Source organism: Juglans microcarpa x Juglans regia, chromosome 3S (assembly GCF_004785595.1).
Source record: "Juglans microcarpa x Juglans regia isolate MS1-56 chromosome 3S, Jm3101_v1.0, whole genome shotgun sequence".
In the NCBI taxonomy this organism is placed as follows: Eukaryota; Viridiplantae; Streptophyta; class Magnoliopsida; order Fagales; family Juglandaceae; genus Juglans; species Juglans microcarpa x Juglans regia.
Window position 1 is genome coordinate 11,867,210 of NC_054599.1, and position 19,529 is coordinate 11,886,738.

Consider the following 19,529-nt stretch of genomic DNA (forward strand, 5'->3'; position numbering starts at 1 on the left):
TGAGTATCCCGTTTCCCACCCTCAACTTCCTGAAAAAACCTTCGCGCCGATGGGAGTTAATAGCTTCCCCCACCATCCTTACTATCCATGAGGTAGCCCCCCTGTTAATGAGGAGAAACAGAGCCATGTGACGATTTCTTTCAGTGATGAGAAAGCTATTTGCACCCATCTTCGTGAAAATGAAAGTTTTTATTCCACCGTGAAACGACACACTTTTCCATCAAAGTATGCGTAAAAAAGAAATTGGAATAAAATAAAAAGAGAAAAAGGAAAGAGGGGAAGGGGAATGATGAGAGTCAACTCCGACGAGGAGCGTCTGAGATGAGGTTTCGTGCATGCATGCAGACACTGGGTCTTTGTACGGAAAGAAACTCTATTTTCCGTTGACAAAACAAAAACATCTTTCATGGTTCTAACATCTTCTTGACTTGTCAAAACATTAGGCCAACTCTAACTAAGCTCAAATTAAATAAAAAATAATAATAATAAGCAAGATTTTGGCCAAAATCCAGGTTGTCACAATAGCAAACAACAAATATTCTTTTTGCAAATATATCTGTAGAGTGGTCAATATTACAACAAACAACAGCACCACACATTGATATGGAGAGAGAAAATGATTATTTTTAATTAATTGCCTCAAGCTATAGGTGCACAAAGATACCTAAGTATTGTAGATAAAAGCCATCTTCCATGTGGGATGCAAAAGAAATGGCTAAATGCAACAAATGCCCACTCCAATGCTGGTGCTCAGCTCGCCTTAAGGGTCGAGTTCTCTACCTAACAGTTAATATGTTCAACCGTGTTAGTGCCTGATACAACATCATATGGTTCCAATCATTTCATCATTATTTTTCTTTCTTTCCAAATATAAATTTCAGTTCATTTGGTTTCCAAGCTTTGAGAGAACCAGCTTTAAGGGTATATTTTTTCGAGAAGATGAAAAATGTGACAGAGATGCCAGACATCAATGATTAATATGATACGACAGCTTCACCAAATCCTGCAATTTGAATCTTAAAGAACTCAATATTTCTAAATGAAACTGTGGACATCACAGTGAGATACATATATACAAGGACACACAAAACACAAGCAAAATTCATAAAAAAAAAAATTAAATTAAAAAAAAAAACCATGTAAGTACTACTGCTGTAACAACCATATCAGTTTTCCCTATTTTGGTGAACGACTTCAAGTTTACAAGTAATTCAAAATAACTATCTACTAGTTTCACCACTCTTTCGAGAGGCTGATGTTCGTCAAACCAGAAGACATCCAAATTCACCTCAATTGTCAGTTACTGTTGCCAAACTACTTCTGAAAAATCACAAGCATACACTAGTGTTACAAACCCTTTAATATTCACAAAGTTTCCACTGGCTTTAACCACTTATACAGTCTTTCATAGCTCATGGAGAGGCACCTGTTCCTGCACAATTATATTATCAATATCAAGTACAAAAACCCAATTAGACAAAAAAAATTTAATGCTCCATATATTTTGTGCGTATTTTACGGTTTCCAAAATACAGCCTCATTTTGGTGGTGTCCAAGTAGGCAAGGAAGAAAAAGCATAGCAATAAAAGCACAAACAGTGATCAAAACGTAGGCATAACATACCAATATCCAGGTGTTTCAATTTAACCGAGGGGACCCTAACTCAGAGCCACAAACAGATGCATAAGACATCGTGTCTTCTTTCGATAGCGCAACAAAATTCAGTGGTGCTGTAGACAACCTTCTCATTTCCTTAAAATATCCATTTTGCCGTCCTGAGTAGGATCTGGGGGTGAGAAGCTCTGGAGTTCCACTGCCAACAGAGTTACGACGAGGTGTTGGAGTCATGGATCCATTTCCATTTGCACGATACCCATTTGGCTTTCTAAAGCTGTTACTTTTTCTCGGACTAGGTTTAGACCCATAAATGGATTCCTTCTCAGTGAGAAGCAGATCTTGGAGCTTCTTCTGGTCCTAAAACATAAAATCAAAATGTCTAATCTACCGCAAAAAGCTGAGAAACACACAATGCAGGAGCATTTTTTTTTTTATCGGTCACACGATGCAGGAACATTTGAAAATAGTATTCCAATCAAAAGGAATAGAACAAGCCATCTCAATGTTGCAAGAAAAGGCCCTATCATGTTAGTAAACTACACAACCAAAAGTTCAAAGTGTACCACAGAATTTCAGAAAGATGCATATATAATAATGAAAGTTGTATTACTCTGTGTCTCTTCTTCTCCTCTTCTTTCTGTTGCCTGGTGAGTTTGTATTCCTCCAGTATCGACACCAATCGTACCTGAAAAATAAAGTTTATTTTTAAGCTTAGAGAGAAAGTAATGCCACGGAGAAAGCACATCCAAAAAAGGATATTGAATAAGGAACTCACCCCGTCATAAAGAAAAAACATATTTTTTTCGTCTTCCCAGGCTAGAGTTTTGTGTATCAGATTCTCAACCATAGCTGGAAAAGGTACCAGGTTAGTTCCAAAGGATACTAAAGCACCAGATAGGGTATGATCCATAATGGAAACAATACCTGGAATTTTGTTTACAGCAACTCGAGCTCGTTCTGCACGTTTAAGATTAATGTGAGCACCCCTCCCTGCATTGTAACGGTTCTCATCCTGTAATTCAGCAAAATGCTCGAGGTCAGATTCCAGTTTCCATGACCCTCCAGCAATAGCTCTTGTATAACACATCAGAGCCCATTTGGATGAAACATGAACTCACAAGCTATGTTAAAAAACAAAAGAATAAAGAGGACAACAATGATGAGGAAGAAAGAATTCATCAAAAACCATGCGCAGGTCCTCGCCAAATTAGTGCAAGGCCGTAACAACATTTCCCGCTTACTTGATTATAGTCCTCGAGCCAATTTTCCTCTTCACAGGCAGAAAGCCATCGATCTATCCTATCCATTATTTCTTTCCGACTCAAAGCTTCCTGTTTTGTTTTGGCAATCTGTGCTTCAATATTTGCCAGAAGTTCAGAAGGATCCACAAGACCTGTACATAGTAAGGTCCATAAAGTATCATTGTATGCCAAGTAAATGATGAAATTAACACCCCAGGAATGTGTCAAGCATTATGGCAGGAGGCAAGATATCTTACCAGAATCTATCAGTGCACTCGATTTCTCAGCAGCCGTACTTGTATCCGGTTCTATATGGGTCATTCTACAAATTTCCTCCAACTCTAATCTCTTTTTCATAACAAGTTCCTTCATTCTGCTTGCTTTCAGTTTAGTGAGCCTCTGCACTTCCGCTGATGCCTTTAATATAGTCCAGAAAAATTTGAGGATCTATATCAGGAACAAGCAAATTAAACAAAGGAAAGAAATCGAGAGTGATCTTGGACCTGTTCAATTATATCTGTTGAGAGAACACCAGGTTCTATAATTTCTGTCTCCGATGATCCAAGAATGGAAGTAATCCTTGAAAAGTTATTCTTCTCTTCCTTTGGTGAGTCCATCAAGTTCCAAAGTTCAAGCAGTGATGCAACAATATCTTTCAGCTGCATTTCAAAACAAGATTGTCAATATAAACAGCCAAGACAAATATGAAGAACAATGATGGGATTATCTGCATACCTTCAGTATTCGAGCTTTCCTTTCTATTTTCAACTTGGCAATGGCCTGTTCTAGCCCTTCCAATGTGCTATTGCTGACATTAGTGGACTGTTCAACGCTTGTCCCATGCAAGCTTGGATGCACATCACTCACAGTCTGCCCAAAATCCAAGCCAAGCACACCGCAGAGAGAATGCACTTCATTCACATTTTCCAAAACTTTATGGAGGCGGTCAGACTGCAAAAGGTGGTAAGAGAATGCACATACCTTATCAAAACATGACTAGAAGGATGGAAAACTTTATTCAAATTGGACAAAATCGAACATGCAGAAATCTTCTATACAGGCAATTGCAAGTTTTTTTTCATTAGTTTGAACATGTCTCTAATAAAAAATGGCCCTCTTAATGAGTCTACAACACACTAGAGGTGGGCAGCGGGGCCCCGTACCCTGCTACCCTGCTCCACCCATGCGGATGTGGGGGCGAGGGCCCCCGCCCCGCATGGAGAAGGCCTAGCAGGGGCGGGGGGTGGGATGACCCTAGTGGGGCACCGCCCTGCCCCCCACTCCGCTCCACATATAATTTTTTTTTATATTTATATATATATATAAATATATTGCATATAGATATATATATATATACAATTTATTAAAGACTTGAAATTGTATTCAAGTCATTGGATCTACTAAATCCCACATTACTTAAGGATGATTATTGTATTGCCTTGGCCTCCTATATAAAGGTTGGCCTAGGAGGCCAAGACAATCCAAAATCTAACTCTAATGAGTTTAAGTTCTTTTTGTATTTATAAATTTAAATTATATTATAATTTGGGTCTAAAAAAATATTTTTGGACTAAAAGAAAAATTTTTAGACCCAATGTGTTGGCCTAGGTGGGGGGCGAGGCCGATGGGGTTTTTTCCCCCACCCCCCGACACCAGGGCAGGGACGGGGGAAAAAACCCCACCCCCCGCATGGTGCGGGGCAGGGTGCAGGGAAGGGTACCCCCTGCCCCGCACCATGCTGGTAGCAGCCCCACAAGAATACTACGATTTTAATCTTCTCCAAAATCAGGAAGCAGATAATTAAAATTTCACACTGATTTTGAAAAAACAATTAAGGTCCATTTCACATCATTATATAGGTACCTTCTCCTTTTGAAGAGTGTGAAGATGTGTTTGATATTCAGTGAGCTTTCTTTGTGACAAGTCCTGCTCATCCAGCTCTAATGTCCTGATCATGCCATTGTTGAAATGATTGTATCCAGAAATCTCACCACTGATCTTTTCAATTTGTGCCTTTGTATCTGCAAATTGCTTCATTCGTTCTTCTTTCTTCATTTTCAGTTCCTCTACCAGCGGTGTGACAGATGCAAGTTTTTCTTTCAACGATGCCGACCTCTCTGCCTGAATCTGTTAACTCACAACAAGATTCAGATAAGCATGTTAATAATCTCAATGCCTATTCTCAACAGTTCAATTTTGTATGAAAATCAAACAATACACATTAAGAAAAGGGATGGAGCTCCTACGGAGTAGTGCTTCTCATGTGACATGTTTAAAGACAACTAGTCGCTTTTCTGCTAATTAACTTCGGTAATGAACTGTTAATAAATAGCACTTTGCTACACTAATACTCCATGGGATATATCGAGCCAAAGAATCATGGCATGCCAGGAATGGCTTTTTTGTGCTAGACAAGTCTATGCCAATGTTTAGTGGGGCCCCTGTGATGAATACATTCCCAAGCCACCTTCATTTTCATTGTTTAATTAATTTTAATATTGTTTTTGATAAGTTAATTAATTTTAATATTTAGTTATATAATGTTCCATTTTTGTGCCTACGTGTGTGCAAACAAGGGATTATGTGCACACCATGATTCCTACAAAATTGATTTTCCATATTGAGTTATGCTACGTACAGTCACTTTTGCGTACTCTTTGCGCACTCCACTGATGTGATTGGCCAAAGTAGTTATTTCATATTAAAAAAAAAAAAAAAGTGACGCAGCCAATCACATTAGTAAAGTACGCAAAAGTAATTGTACATAGAATTTTTGTTTTACTAGGCTTTAATTTACTTTATTGAGGTTAAATAGAAAAGTTTGAGATTCGACCCTAGAGGATTTTAGGTTAGAAGTTAGTTTGAGATGGGTTAGCATTAGGGTTGTGACCCATGTCCATGTTTTAAACTAGGACCCAAGGCACTTGTGATGGACCCAAACTCACGTACATGACCCAAGACCCATGACCCGTTTGAAAACCCAAGATCCGACTACACTATATATAGACCGCCCTATAGAAGCTCCATGCACATAAAAACATTGCTGCCTCTAGGGTTGCTGTCGACCCACCTTGCTGCCAAGCCTCACGTTGCAACCGTCCCCTCCAGCACCAAGCCCAGCCCAAAGTGCCGCCCATCACCACTAGGTGAGACCACCTTGCGTCGCCCATTACACACTATCTATCCCACACAAAAAAAAAAAAACAGCCCTGTTGACACTTAGGTGACCCAACCGCCATAGCTTTGACTTGAACCACCCCTCCTCCTCCACAACACTGCCCAATATAGCCCTAAATGACCTAGCACCACCATGATCAATGCCAAACAGTGAGGAGCAACGATTCCACGAAACCAAAACCATAAATCAAAATCCTCATCCCATGCGGTTGCACCACATTCCAGTAAGCCCCCTGCCTCCTCCACCACCTTCCTCCACCTAGTACCACTCCTTCTCCCTTTCTCTTCCAATGGCTAAGCATTTGATGCATTTCACTTGATGTAATGTGTGATCTAGCTATAGTGCCAACTGAAACAAGGGAGGATAAGTCCAGGTCCTATGCTCAACCCCCCTTACCACAACCTTGGGTCCTTCCCTCTAGGTATAAACCTCTCTCTCTCTCCCTCTCTTATATGTGGTTAAGCATAACCAAGTGTTACTAAGGGCTGTGACCAACTCTGTGTATGTGTTCATGTGTGAGTTTAGGATGGAACTGTATACGTGCATGTGCTTGATCTGGTTGGGTGCGTACAGATCATGTTTGTGAGTGGCTCACTGGTATAAGAGTATGGTGTAGTTATATATATGATCCAAATACTAGGGTGCCTTGGGTGGAAGAATTGGAAGATGCATAAAATGTGAGTTCATGTCCCACGTGTAGGTGCAATTCGGTTTAGTCATAAGTCTGTGTCCATGAGTGTGGTTTGGGTTTTGAGGATTTGTGAGCCTTGCATGAGTTGGTTGTGTGTTTAAGGAGTTAAGTGTGATTTAATTAAGATGTATAAACGAGGGTTGAACTCACTTGAGGTGTTTCGGGTGATAGGGTTGAAAATGATGGGGAGTTGAGTTTTAGAGTTCATTATTTTATGTGGATGATTCTAGGTTAAGTAAGAATGATTTGTGATATTTTTGGAGGTCATGTAGTGATTTTATGGATGAATAAAGGAAGAGTACAACTCATAAGGAAATTAGGTCTAAAGTCATATGGGTAATTAGGGTTGAGTTAAGATGATTTTTAGAAGTCATGGGTAGCCTTTTTAAACATAGTTGCATGTTGCATGTTTCATATTTATATATTTTATTTAATGTGAGGAAATGCTTATTTGACTGTATGAATTATTATAGGTTCCATTGATGCTTTGTGACACGTGCATTTGGGCTTATTTTGCATAAGGATCAAGGTAAGTGACTTGATCATACTTTTCAGTTCATTTTATGTAAACTAAAAATGTCATTTTCATAATTGTATAGATATGTACATGTTTACAAGTATATATATACAAACTGTTCTTGGCAGCCCCTGTTACATGAACCCTTGTTATTAATGGAATGCATGTGATTTGAGGAACGTGTGACTGTTGAATGACTGATATGCATATAGTACGACTATATACTTTAAATGAATGAAAGGTAAGGTAAGGAAAGGCTATATGAAAAGAAAATAAATGAAAGGAATGATTGCATGTGACTGCTGAGGAAATAAATGAACTAGCCATGACTGTGAAGACGGTACAGTGAGGAGGGGTGAATTGCAACACCGGAATACATCACAAGCGGTGCACCTAGTGATGCCCATTCTTGAGGAGGGCTAGGTTCTTACCCTCTAGCCCTCAGGTAGCGCCAAGACCGCAAGGGTTACTAACCCTAACAACATACAGTGGTTAATAGTGTGTAACAGCCATTAAGGATATGAGGTCAAGGAATGCATTTTTCTTTGAGGTTAATTGTGTGTATTGTATTATGATGATGATAATGATTGAGACTGTTTTATGCTTGACTGAAAACCTAGACTGTTATTATGTTTACTATATGATGTAGTTCTTACTGAGCATTCAACTCATTTCTGTTTTTACGTGTACCCAACCCAGGTGATCATAAGTATGAGGATGCTGCAAGACAGGATACGGTTCAGGGGGACGAGACGAAGATTTGAAGGATTACTGAGTTATCTATCTGTTTATTTTAGTACTGAGTTATTGTAGCATATGAATTTCGTTGGGTTTGTTCTCTTTTAATAAAGTACTTTGATTTTCTAACTATTATGATGAAACCTTTCATACCTGGCCCTAATTTGAAACAATTTTAAGGTTAGTAGCATTCAGTTCCTCTAGTTTTTAATAACCCTAGAGGGACAGGGTGTTACACTAAACTCCAGATTATGAGAAATAAAAATGGCCATAGCAGCAACACCTATTCCTTTTTTTTTAGCTGCCAGATTTAGCTTCTTTCTTTGAGTAGATTGGACCTTTACCCCCTTTTACCCCTCAAGAGGAATAGCGCAGATCGTTACCTCACAAAGTACCGCCCCCCCCCCCCCCCCCCTCTCCCACAAGATGATTGAGCAGCTATCTTTTCGTTTACCATTGATTTGAAAAAAAAAAAAAAAAAAACTCCAGCTACCTTCCTTTGAACACACTGTAAGCCTTTCAAGTGTGCATGCCTACAGTACATGTGTGTAGAAGACTATATATTTATTAATAGCCCCTTATTGTGTATATATATCAATCATATTATGTATGATATACATACGCATACACCCCTTTGTTTTTGCTCAGTTCGTTTGCTGACCCCAGCTATCTTCACTTTGTTTCACTCATCTCCCCCCCCCCCCCCTTCACTGTGCAAGTTAGGCCAGATGTTGTCCACCCCCACAATACTTATAAGGACCCCGGAGATCATTTCACTTTGCCCCACTCCTTTCTCCCTTGCTCGAAGATTAACTTCTTTCTTTGTTCGCTTTGTATATGCACTATCTCAAAGATTAGCTTGACACTTCATGTTTCGTTTTTCAAGTTATTAACTTCGTCATATTATTGAAAGATGGGCAAAGCCCTAGATGTCAAAAATTCAACATCCATAGGGTACCAACAATAGCTAATATGTAATGCCAATTTCAAGCTGCACTCCAAACATATATTTTCTGTTTTACATAGAACTGAGTAAATATTTAATCGAAGGCACAAAAGGGGTTGAAAGCCAAGCATGGGGATATCTAAAAAGAACTAATAACCATACAGAGCACAGATAATCTATTGTGCATAAACACCAATACAGTAGTTTTTTAGCAGATACAACATGACAGCAAGTAAGCAACTATACATTAAAAAAAAATGTATATGTGGAGGTATGCTTTCTCTTGATTTTATGTTTAAAAATAAATAAAAAGCATCAAAACGTTTGTAAACATATTTATGGTAACAAAAAACATAAGATGAATAAAAAGCAACAGAGTTATGATGTGGATATAGCGAAACAACAACCATTTGTCTGTTTCTGACATTTGAATCGTACAATTAAAAAGTAAAGGTTCTGAGAATGGATCAGAGCTTAAATGAGCATGTCAATGAGAAAGCAAAAAACTACAGTAGTTCATATCAGGTCAATCCCACTTTACATGCCATGCAACGACCAAATTCAATTAGAAATGTATGCTAAAAAATTTTCAAGTAGTCTCAGCCTATGTTCTCATATTCTCAATGCCAAAGCTAAAACTTCCATTAATATCTTGAAAATAGAAAGGGTGTAGTTTTTTTGCTAAATGATACTTCAACTACTCATAAAATTAAAAAATGAGAGTTACAAAACAATGAGAAAAGTAATGTGTACACGGGTAAATAAGGTATAACTACCCCCTATATACTCTTATAAATAGGAGAATTACAAATACAATACAAACATAGCCTTGCTCCCCACCAGAATTATACTAAAACTAGGGGATTGGGGCTTCACGTATCAATAAAGAAAGTAAAAGGGTATAAGTTGAAACGGAGAATATTCAAAACTTAACTACTCTGATTCATTCATATTTCAAAAACTAAAAAAAATGCCAAGGCTTTAATTGCAAAAGAGAAAAAAGTGCAACCACCAGAATGCATTGATGATGCGTGATAACTATACCGATGAATGAAGATTTAACTCCCCAAGAGCAGCCATGAGAGTTGCAAGCTCAGCTTCTTTGGCTGCAACAGAATGATGGAGGCGTGCCTTGGCATTGGCAGCCTCCTCAACCTTTCTCCTGTACACTTCTAAGCATTCCCTCTCCAACTCCAGCAGCATGCGGTCTTTTTCTGCTTCACTCTCACCAATGTCATTCCATATTTGCTGATCTCATAACAGTAGCCAAACCAATTAAGGAATTTTAATATGTGAACAGTGTTCTCTCTCCAAAAAAGAGAGATTGAATAGATTGCAAGCAAATGAGAAACAAAAAAACTCTTTTATAAAATAGCTAGAATGATAAAAACCAATCAAATCAATTCAAAACTTGATGGTATGTTTTTTTTTTTTTTTTTTTTTTTTTTTTTTTTTTTTTTTTTTTTTTTTTTATTGGCACCGAGTGTCCAGGATTAACGTCCCGACTAATCCCCGGGGTGCACAGGCCCTCGGCAAGGAGTTTCTTACAAGTGCACCTCCGGTAATTCAAGGAGAAAATCTCCCAGTCCGATGGCCCCTAGAGATTGTTTGCACCAAAGGAGATTTGAATCTTAGACTTGGGGGAGCATACCCCCAAGCCCAAGGGTCTTTACCACTTGAGCCAACTAAGGGTTGAAAACTTGATGGTAAATTAGGGTGAAATAAGCAATAACTTATAAAATCTACAACCAATATAAAATCTCAATATAATTCAGCCAAAAGCCTCAACGCCAGCCTATTCCCCAACTGAATACAAATATCTTGTCAAACTTAAAAGAAAATAAAGCGGGAAAAGAAAACATGTTACAAAAAATAAAATAAATAATAAAGAAAGAAAAACAAATAAATTGATATGAGGAAAGAAAAAATTGATACAAAACTAATTTGTAAACCCCACGAAGAAAAAAAAAATCCAATTATCTACTGTTCTTCTCTGGAACACGAAGCGTCTCGAAGCCAACAGAAACCCTTAAAACGGGATGATGAAACAACAAAAAGTTTTAAAAAGATCACTTGAAAACCCAACTAATTCGGACCACACCTCAACCCTCCGGCAAATTCCCAAAAAGAAAACCATCGCAATTACACCCCGAACACCAGAAAAGAAACGAGAAGATGTGCACAGAAGGAACGGCGAATCCATCAAAATTGACATAATTTTACAATGAAATTTGTTAAAAGAATCAAGAAACTGGAGTGAACAGAACACTCAACCTAAAGGCATTACATTACATTTTACATGAAAAACTATTTGGTCAATTTTCAATAATTACCCACCATAAAGAAAGGAGCCTCAAAATTGTAGATTAAAGATCACATTCTTAACTTTAAAGTACAGAGTGAAGTCCTCTTTCCCCTACAAACACTAACAGGAGCTAAAGAGACCCTAAATTCATAACTCCACTAGACCCATTATGAGAGACAGTTCGAAAAGAAAACAATCATGCTTTCTTTTCTGACGCAGCAAAGCAAACGCAAAGTTGCTGAAAATCCCATCACTGGAAAGCACATTTCCAGCAAGAAGGAGAACCGGAAACTCACAGTTACCCTTCACCACCAGAACCCTAATTCATAACACCAGCCTTCCAAAACCACCAGAAACCAAAATATAACAAAGGAATTTCTTATTTAAAAAAAAAAAAAAAAAGTGAAGACAAAAGTGAAACCAGAAAAGAGGAGAAAGAGAGAGAGAGAGAGGAAAGAGAAAGAGCAGACACCTGAAGCTCTTTGAGCAAAACATTGCAATTAGTGCCGTTACGCATAATGGTTGTAGGGCTCCCAATACCAATCGCCAGCATTTTTACGCCTCTCTCTCTCTCTCTCTGGGGCTAGAAATTGAAGAAAACCCAGAAAGCTCTTGGCTCTTTTGGTGGTCTTTAAAGAAACAAAACGCCGACAACAAAATGCGAGACCCAACCACCACAGCTTCCCAGAAAGCTTAAACCAAAAAAATACTGAAAAGAAAACCCAAAAGAAGGAGAAAGCAGGATGATGGGAATTTCTACTCTAAGTCAAAGGCAGAGGAATAAAAAAAAAAAAAAAAAAAAACCCAAGAGACATTTGGTGTCTCCAATTTCCATTGCTCCAAAATAACCTTAGCTTCCCTCAGATCTGAACTCTCTGTAATTTCAAAGAACCAAAAAATAACAGTAGCAGCATTAGTCGGAACTGAAGGGAACGGAAATGAAAGAAGAGAGTAAAGCTAATGAGTGAAAGATTCAGTGGAAGAAAACAACTATCATTCGCACATAGTTTTTGTTTTTATTGATAATATTGGATATATTTGATAAAATGTAAAAGGAAGAGGTTAAGCCAAACCAGAGGAGTATAATGGTATTTCAGGGTTTGGAGGTTAGGCGCAGCTTAGAGTTACCCGGAATGCTGCTGGGTCCTCTCTCTCTCTCTCTGTCCTCTCACTGTATTCTTTGGTGTGGTAGGGGTAGGGAGCATTGGAGTACAAGTCAAGCAGGAACTTAATTAAGCAAGTGAATTGGGATATATTTTTATTTTTGTATTCATAAATAATTTATTCAATAAATAAATCAAATTGATCTTAAATTTAAGATAATCGAACTCGACCAATTTATAGAACAGCAATGTTTAATTACAATTAATATTGATATATATAATCAAAGGTATATATTTTGATTGGCATAACCTCTAACTTCCTATATAGAAGTCTAAAGTTTGAAATCTCTTTTTAAATATATAAAAAAAGAAATTATCGAAGTTAGAAAAGCTACGTAAAAAATAATACAATTTCCCACTCCGCTTCTACACCAAATTAAACAGTTATACAAGAAAACACACCTTCGACGGTGTAACATATATCTCATAGGCCTGTCATTTTGTCCTTAGAAATTAAAGAAAAAAGAGCCAGAAATGTTTTTTTCTATGCACGATGTGAAGCACGTGATCATATGATAGAATGAGGGATGGATGGGGTTTAGTTACACGGAACCTAAAAGCGGGTTCAGTGGCTTTTGTACGAGCCGAAGCGGATGTTCCCGAAGTCCAAAGTACACAGTAACTCTCCTTGCTGCATGTGTTTGGACATTGGAGTTTGTTTTTATTAATCTGCAACTTCCTGTTTGTCCTGCTTTTGTAAAAGGGTTACTTCCTTGAACTTTTGTCATTACTAAATATTAGCATTTACAAGATTAACATTATAAGCACCACCAAGTGTCATTTGCGTAACTATCCTACCATGCAAAGTAATAATGAATTATGTTTTAGGTGATGTGACTTTTTAAGTCAATCAATTAAAACAATAATTATTTAATAAATAGTGTTACATATTCTCATAGTCTTATTTATAAAATTTATTTTATTAATTTTTTTATAAAAATTTCAAATTTCATAATTTTCAGTATATTAATAAATAATATGTAGAGAAGTAAATTTTTTTTTTAATTTTTCTTAGATACATTTAATATTTTTCTTATTTAAAATATGACACAACAATGATTAGGAATATCATTGGAGATGAGTATTTCTTAATTATATTTTATCTCAATGATATTTTTATTAATCTCAAGTTAAGAACATGCGAGATATCTCTAAGAAACCCTCGTGATATTATTTATGAATACATACCAAGTACGCAAGTCCCAAATTCTTTTTTTACAACGACTTCTTTTAATGTTGTCACATTATATTATCTTTTGTAACAACATTAATATTTCTTAGGGGTCAACATTATAAGATACATTATATATATATATATACACACCAATTATTGGTTTATGCTCAATAATATTGGTAGTTAAGTCTTTTTCTCTTTTTTAATTGATTTTGAAACCATCTAATCATGCATATCTTTTTCAGTGGCTACTACTTCTTAGTAGATAAGGGTCTTGCACCTTTAGGCTTTATCCTGTATTATTTGGCCAAAAAATGCAGCTGGGCATAAGATAGTATCATCTTATTATCTAGGAAGTTGCTATAATCAATATAATATGAGTTATTCTAATTAAATTCTGTATGTTTCTAAAACATCTCTATATGCATTGCATATATGATCACTTTGAAAGCAATTAATACAATGTTTTCAGGATAAGCTCATCATGTATTCTTCTCGCATTGTGTTCTAACTCGGCAACTCATTCATGCATGTCAAGGTACTTATAGATGGTGCTCTGTTTAATTTATTATATCATTAATAAATTAAAGCGACAAATACACTCTTTAATTTAAATTGGCCCCATTTGGTTGATAGACTCAACTAAAGCGACAACTACATTTTTTTAACTTAAATTGGTTACGTTTGGTTGATAGACTCAACTTAAATCAACTCAGTTCAATCTAATTTTAAGTTAAGTTTAACATACAAATATTCAACTCTCAAATTATTAAACTCATCTCAACTCAAAACCTCTTTATACATGAGACTCATAACCTTTTTCAATTTAACATTTCTTTACACGCAAGATTCACAACTTTACATAAATATATCTAAATTCATTTTAACATCTAAATACATTTAAACTCATCTTAGGTAGACTCTACAAAATTCACTCTACCATCTCAACTCATTACTATTCATAAAGAATTCTACTCAGCTCAACATCTAAACACGGCCGACAAAAAGTGGGACTAATTATAAACTGTTCTAAGCTCTCCCTTCCTTCCTTTTTTTTTTTTTTCTTAATTTTTGTAAATGTTAATGCATTGATGAGTTGACACCACATATAGGGTAAAAGCTTTTCACCATGCAACAGAATAAAAGAAGAGATCAAAAGAAACTTCAATCCTTGATCCTTTGTGTCCTCAACAATCATTAGAAGGTATGTAACCCTAAGTGTCATCATCTTTAACCCGCAATAAGATAGAAAGAAACAAGCATGGAACGCAATAACCGATGAACATGTATCAGATTAAGGCCATTTACAGAAAAACTTTCTGTATATTTCAGAAAGTTTGGTCCCCATTTACAGAAAAACTCTGTATATTTCCGTCATATTCAAAGTGTTTAACCATCGTAATCATTTCACCCATAATGAATAGATCAATATGGTACGTACGTCCAAATTTAGCATTTAAAACGGACAGAAATTCGAATATGTTCTGCATGCACGCATATTAAGAAGATTTTAATCAATGGCAAAAAGTTTCATAAAGTCGATGTAGGGGCCTACAAAGGTAAGCAGCTGCGCGCAGGAGACCAACGGAGAGTGAGATAATGAAGTATACTTGGAGTTATGACGTCTGACCTAGGGTTCCTCAAAATTCTCCATGAATATCTCCTGATACTACTACCTGTAGTGTATGCTCATCATTTGCTTTGGCTATGTCCTATATATGCATGGTTGATTAATTGATTATATTAATATTGTAAATAAACAATATAGGAGAAATACTGCCAATTAATGTGGGAAGGTGGGACAGATTGCCAATTAATGTGACTCAAGGTCTTCATCAAGTGGGTGGGTCGACGTTTCACCCACATCCAATATGTATGTTATATATATATATATATATATATATTCTTCCTTTATAATGTAAATCGTAAATCGCTTTACTGGGATGATTGAGTTTTTTTTTTTTAATTTTATGTATGTTATTTTACAGTTTCTAGTACTCGACCTTTTCCATGCAAGAATAATGCATGTCTATAGTTTTTATTTATCATTCCATTAGTTTATTACGTTCGCACTCATCATGTTGAGCTGAATTGTCAATTTCGAAAATATACAACACCTATTGATGAAACGATAGTTCAATCATAGCGATATGGATTAATAAGATGTTTTCCTTTCGTTTTTTAAATACAATGATTACATTAAAGCTATCTCTTTCTTTAGAAAAAGAACGTTTGTTTTTCTTTTGTTCGTGTGAATTTAATAATAAAATAATTATATTTATCATTCCTATATATCACACATTTTATTTATTTTAATTTTTTTCTTATAATAAATATATAGTGTATGGATGATAAGTAAAATAACTCAATTAATTTAACAAAAATAAAATAAGATAAAAAATAATATTAAAATATATAAAGTGTGGTAATATAGGATGATGAGTTACATCCCTCTTAATAATATTATCATTGGATTAATAAGGAGATTTTTTTTCCTTTCGTTTTTTAAATACAATGAGTGCATTAAACTCTCTCTTTCTTTAGAAAAATAACGTTTTCTTTTCTTTAATTTGCTCGTGTGAATTCAATATATGATCAAAATGCCAATACCATATATATTTTGTAGAAAAGTAATGCCGATACCGACACTTATCTCACTAACTGCAACAACAATGGAAATTGCAAAAGTGAGCCAGTCGATCCAACTCAAGTCGGAGAAAGCTAGCAGCTTTTTGTTAACAAGCCAGCATTGTCTGTCGCTTTCTATTTGTTTATGTAAGTCGAGAGGATGAGGCTTCATGAATCCGTTCACTTTTGTGTTCATAATTTTCAAATTTACAATAAGTACATGATATGGGAACTTTTCGCTTGAGAATCTCACAAGATTAATCTTGTAGTGGTCAAACAAGATTAATCATCCAACAATATTACTCAGAAGTTCTACAATAAATGAATTGTGAGGGGAGTAATCCCCAGGGCTGGTCCAGGACGAACAGGCATGGCCCACAAGGCTTGAACAGTTCTAGGGCCCAAGGACAAGGGGTGGGCCGGGAAAGGGTGGCCTAGAAGAAGAAGCAGTCAGGCAACACACATTGGCCAGAGGATGGAAGGCAAAATTGTCTGATACCACTACTGGCCGACAGCCCCAGCGTGCGAGGTCAAAGACAATCTCTGTCCCTGAAGCCCGACGTCTAGACAGTCCTAAAAAGTGGACGCATCTAACCAGAGTCATGCCGCATTTAATGAATGGTGGAAACGAGCACAGCACAACGTGCCCCCTGGGTTGCACAATAAGGAGCTGGCAGGGACACATGGCTCGAGTACGCAGCGACACATCCACAATCTCATTCCCAAAGATCGCTCTCGACCAGATATATATACCCCCTCCCTCCACAAGGGGAGGGGTTCAAACTCTTGGGTACTTTGATTTCATAATTTTCATAAGGAGATCGCATGCTAACTGTAGCACCGGAGGTGTCCTCCACCACCCCGAAACTCCAATTTCCTCATAGTTGCAGGTGGACAAACTGGGCCCCCGTGGAGTTGCTAGGGCTACGAAACACGACATTAATTGTGGCACCGCCTATGGGATCCTTTTTCCTATACTAGTGTGTTCTTCGTATGCCGGCAACCACACATTCCCAAGCATCATGACGAGAAGAAGAACATCTCGAAGTGATGGAAGCAAGGGTGAAACCATATGGAAACTGATGGAAGAGGTAACGGCTCTCCGCTAGGAGAATGCCGCTCTGCGGAGAATCGAAGGGGGATTGGAGGGAGATGAGCCCAGCCAACACGCTGAATCACGGTGAATCCCGGAGGCTGCCTTGGCCGAAGAAGAGAGTCACAAAATGCATCTCGAACTTCGGCAGCTTGGGGATAAATACGCTGAAATGGCCAAACGGATAGGCACGTCATCCTCAGTGGAACAACTGCTCACTAGTACAGACTTGCCGTATAGCACCGAATTCATGGCGGTTCCTCTCCCCCCAAGATTCAAAGTTCCGCAAGTGGATGTGTACAACGGGTCCAAGGACCCCCTGGAGCACTTGGAAACGTTCAAGGCACACATGACCCTACACGGGTTCCCAGGAGAAGTTATGTGCAGAGCATTCTCGCTCACATTGAAAGGGCGGCGAGGGCTTGGTTCGGATCCTTGCTGCCACATACTATCGACAGCTTCGTCGAGCTAGCCTATCTCTTCCTGACGCAGTTCATGGCGAGCTGGAAGAGGAGGCGCCCGGTCGCCTACCTCCTAATAGTGAAACAGCGGGATGACGAGAGCATGAAGTCATACCTCTCTCGGTTTAATTCGGAGCATATGACCATGGACGACCAGGATTAGAAGATCACCCTGGCAGCCCTGCTGGGGGGATCTGGCCCCGAAATCTGTTCATGACCGAGATAGCCAGGAGAACACCCACAACACTAAAAAAGTTTATGGGCTGAGCTGACGGCTTCATTAATGCTGAAGACATTCTCAAGGCCTTGACGACCCCCCAGAGACCATGCTAGAGTAAGCGGACAAGAAGGCTGTTGGATAGAAAGGCGGATAGAACCACAAGGGGGCAAGAAGGGAGCATAAGAGGCCAAGAGAAGGGGTGAAGCATCAGCTCGGGTGCGCGGTGGGCCCCATGCACATGAGCCTGGCCATAGAAGGCAAATGCGCTGGGAGCCAGCGGAAGGAGCCATGGAGGGGCCAAGAGAGCTACAAGTACTACGCCTACCACCTGACTGACCGGCACAATACTAAGGACTGCTATACCTTGAAGCAAAGGAGGGAGGTGTTGGAGGGCCTACTAGACCAACGGCAATAGATGGCAGACTGATAGGAATGCCAAGAGGGTGGTCATCCGAGAGCCCGAAGGAGCCTGCGACGCCGGAGCCCAAAGAGGGCAAACAGTCCAGTGGGTGAGATCCACACGATCGTGGGAGGGTATGAAGGATGACGTTCCACCTTGTAGGCTCGGAGGGCCCATGCCCAAAGGGCCTGATACGAGGAGGTGTTCACAACGAGAAGGGTTGCGATCGGCACTAGGAAGCACGCTGGGGGAACAACGATAACCTTCAGTGAGAAAGATGAGGAGGGCATCCTCCACCCCTACGATGATGCGTAGGTGGTTACCATACAGATTGCCAACTTCACTACCTGAAGAGTCCTCATCAACAATGATAGTTCAGCGAACATCCTATTCTGGAAAGCTTTTGTCAGGATAGGAATCAACCCAGATCGACGCTGCTCAAGGGTTTCCCGGGTGACATCGTCCATCCAATTGGGGCCATCACACTACCCGTCCTAGTCGGGGAAGCCCCCAAGACTTTAGCCTCGATGGCTAACTTCCTAATAATGAAGGCCCCATCCTCATACAATGCAACACTGGTCTGCCCGACCCTTAACAGTAATGAGAGCGGTAACCTCCACCTACCACCTCAAGATGAGGTTCCCCAAAACATTGAGGGTGGGAAAGGTCCGCGGTGAGCAAGTGCTAGCCCAGGAATGCTACTCTCGAGGGCTAAGGTACGAAGTTAAGGAAGTCAAGATGATCGGGGAAGTGGGGGAGGCAGTCAAACCACCTCCGCCGTCAACCCTAGCTGAATGGGATGAGGCAATCCGAGACAAGCAAGCATTGCGGCAGGCGAAACCCAATGAGCCCTTGGAGTTGGTTTTTGTAGATCGAAAAAAGCCCGAGCACACCATGCGGGTAAGGAACAAAATGGCTCCTAAATTAAGGCAGGTCATGAAGCGGCTCATTGAGCACCAAGATGTGTTTGCCTGGAGTCACGACGAGATGCCTGGGATCAACAACTCAATATCAAACACCTTCTCTATGTGGACCCTATAGCTATAAAGGTCAAGGAAAAGCGCCGAAGTCTCAGCGCGAAAAAGTACGCGACAATGGTCGAGGAAGTGTACTATCTCCTTATGGTAGGGTTCATCCGAAAAGCCCACTATCCCGAA

The 19,529-nt window shown here is 38.8% G+C and overlaps 1 protein-coding gene across 3 annotated transcripts; it reads right to left on the reverse strand.

Moving 5' to 3' along the window:
* Positions 1-1,147: 1,147 nt before the first annotated feature.
* Positions 1,148-12,469, reverse strand: LOC121257128 (65-kDa microtubule-associated protein 6-like). 3 transcript variants are annotated; one of them, XM_041158027.1, is made up of 13 exons: positions 12,362-12,469; positions 11,706-12,108; positions 9,973-10,176; positions 4,722-4,985; positions 3,594-3,809; positions 3,362-3,517; positions 3,116-3,275; positions 2,859-3,010; positions 2,542-2,629; positions 2,393-2,466; positions 2,228-2,302; positions 1,624-1,974; positions 1,148-1,432 (listed from the first exon to the last, which is right to left on the reverse strand). In XM_041158027.1, the coding sequence occupies exons 2-12, from the start codon at positions 11,784-11,786 to the stop codon at positions 1,639-1,641; spliced, it is 1,806 nt and encodes a 601-aa protein (XP_041013961.1). In that variant the 5' UTR covers positions 11,787-12,108; positions 12,362-12,469; the 3' UTR covers positions 1,148-1,432; positions 1,624-1,638. The 3 variants fall into 3 exon arrangements, with proteins under 3 accessions (XP_041013961.1, XP_041013960.1, XP_041013962.1); XM_041158026.1 differs by having other exon boundaries at positions 12,307-12,426; XM_041158028.1 differs by having other exon boundaries at positions 1,148-1,426; positions 11,706-12,423.
* Between the last annotated feature and the right edge of the window lie 7,060 nt (positions 12,470-19,529).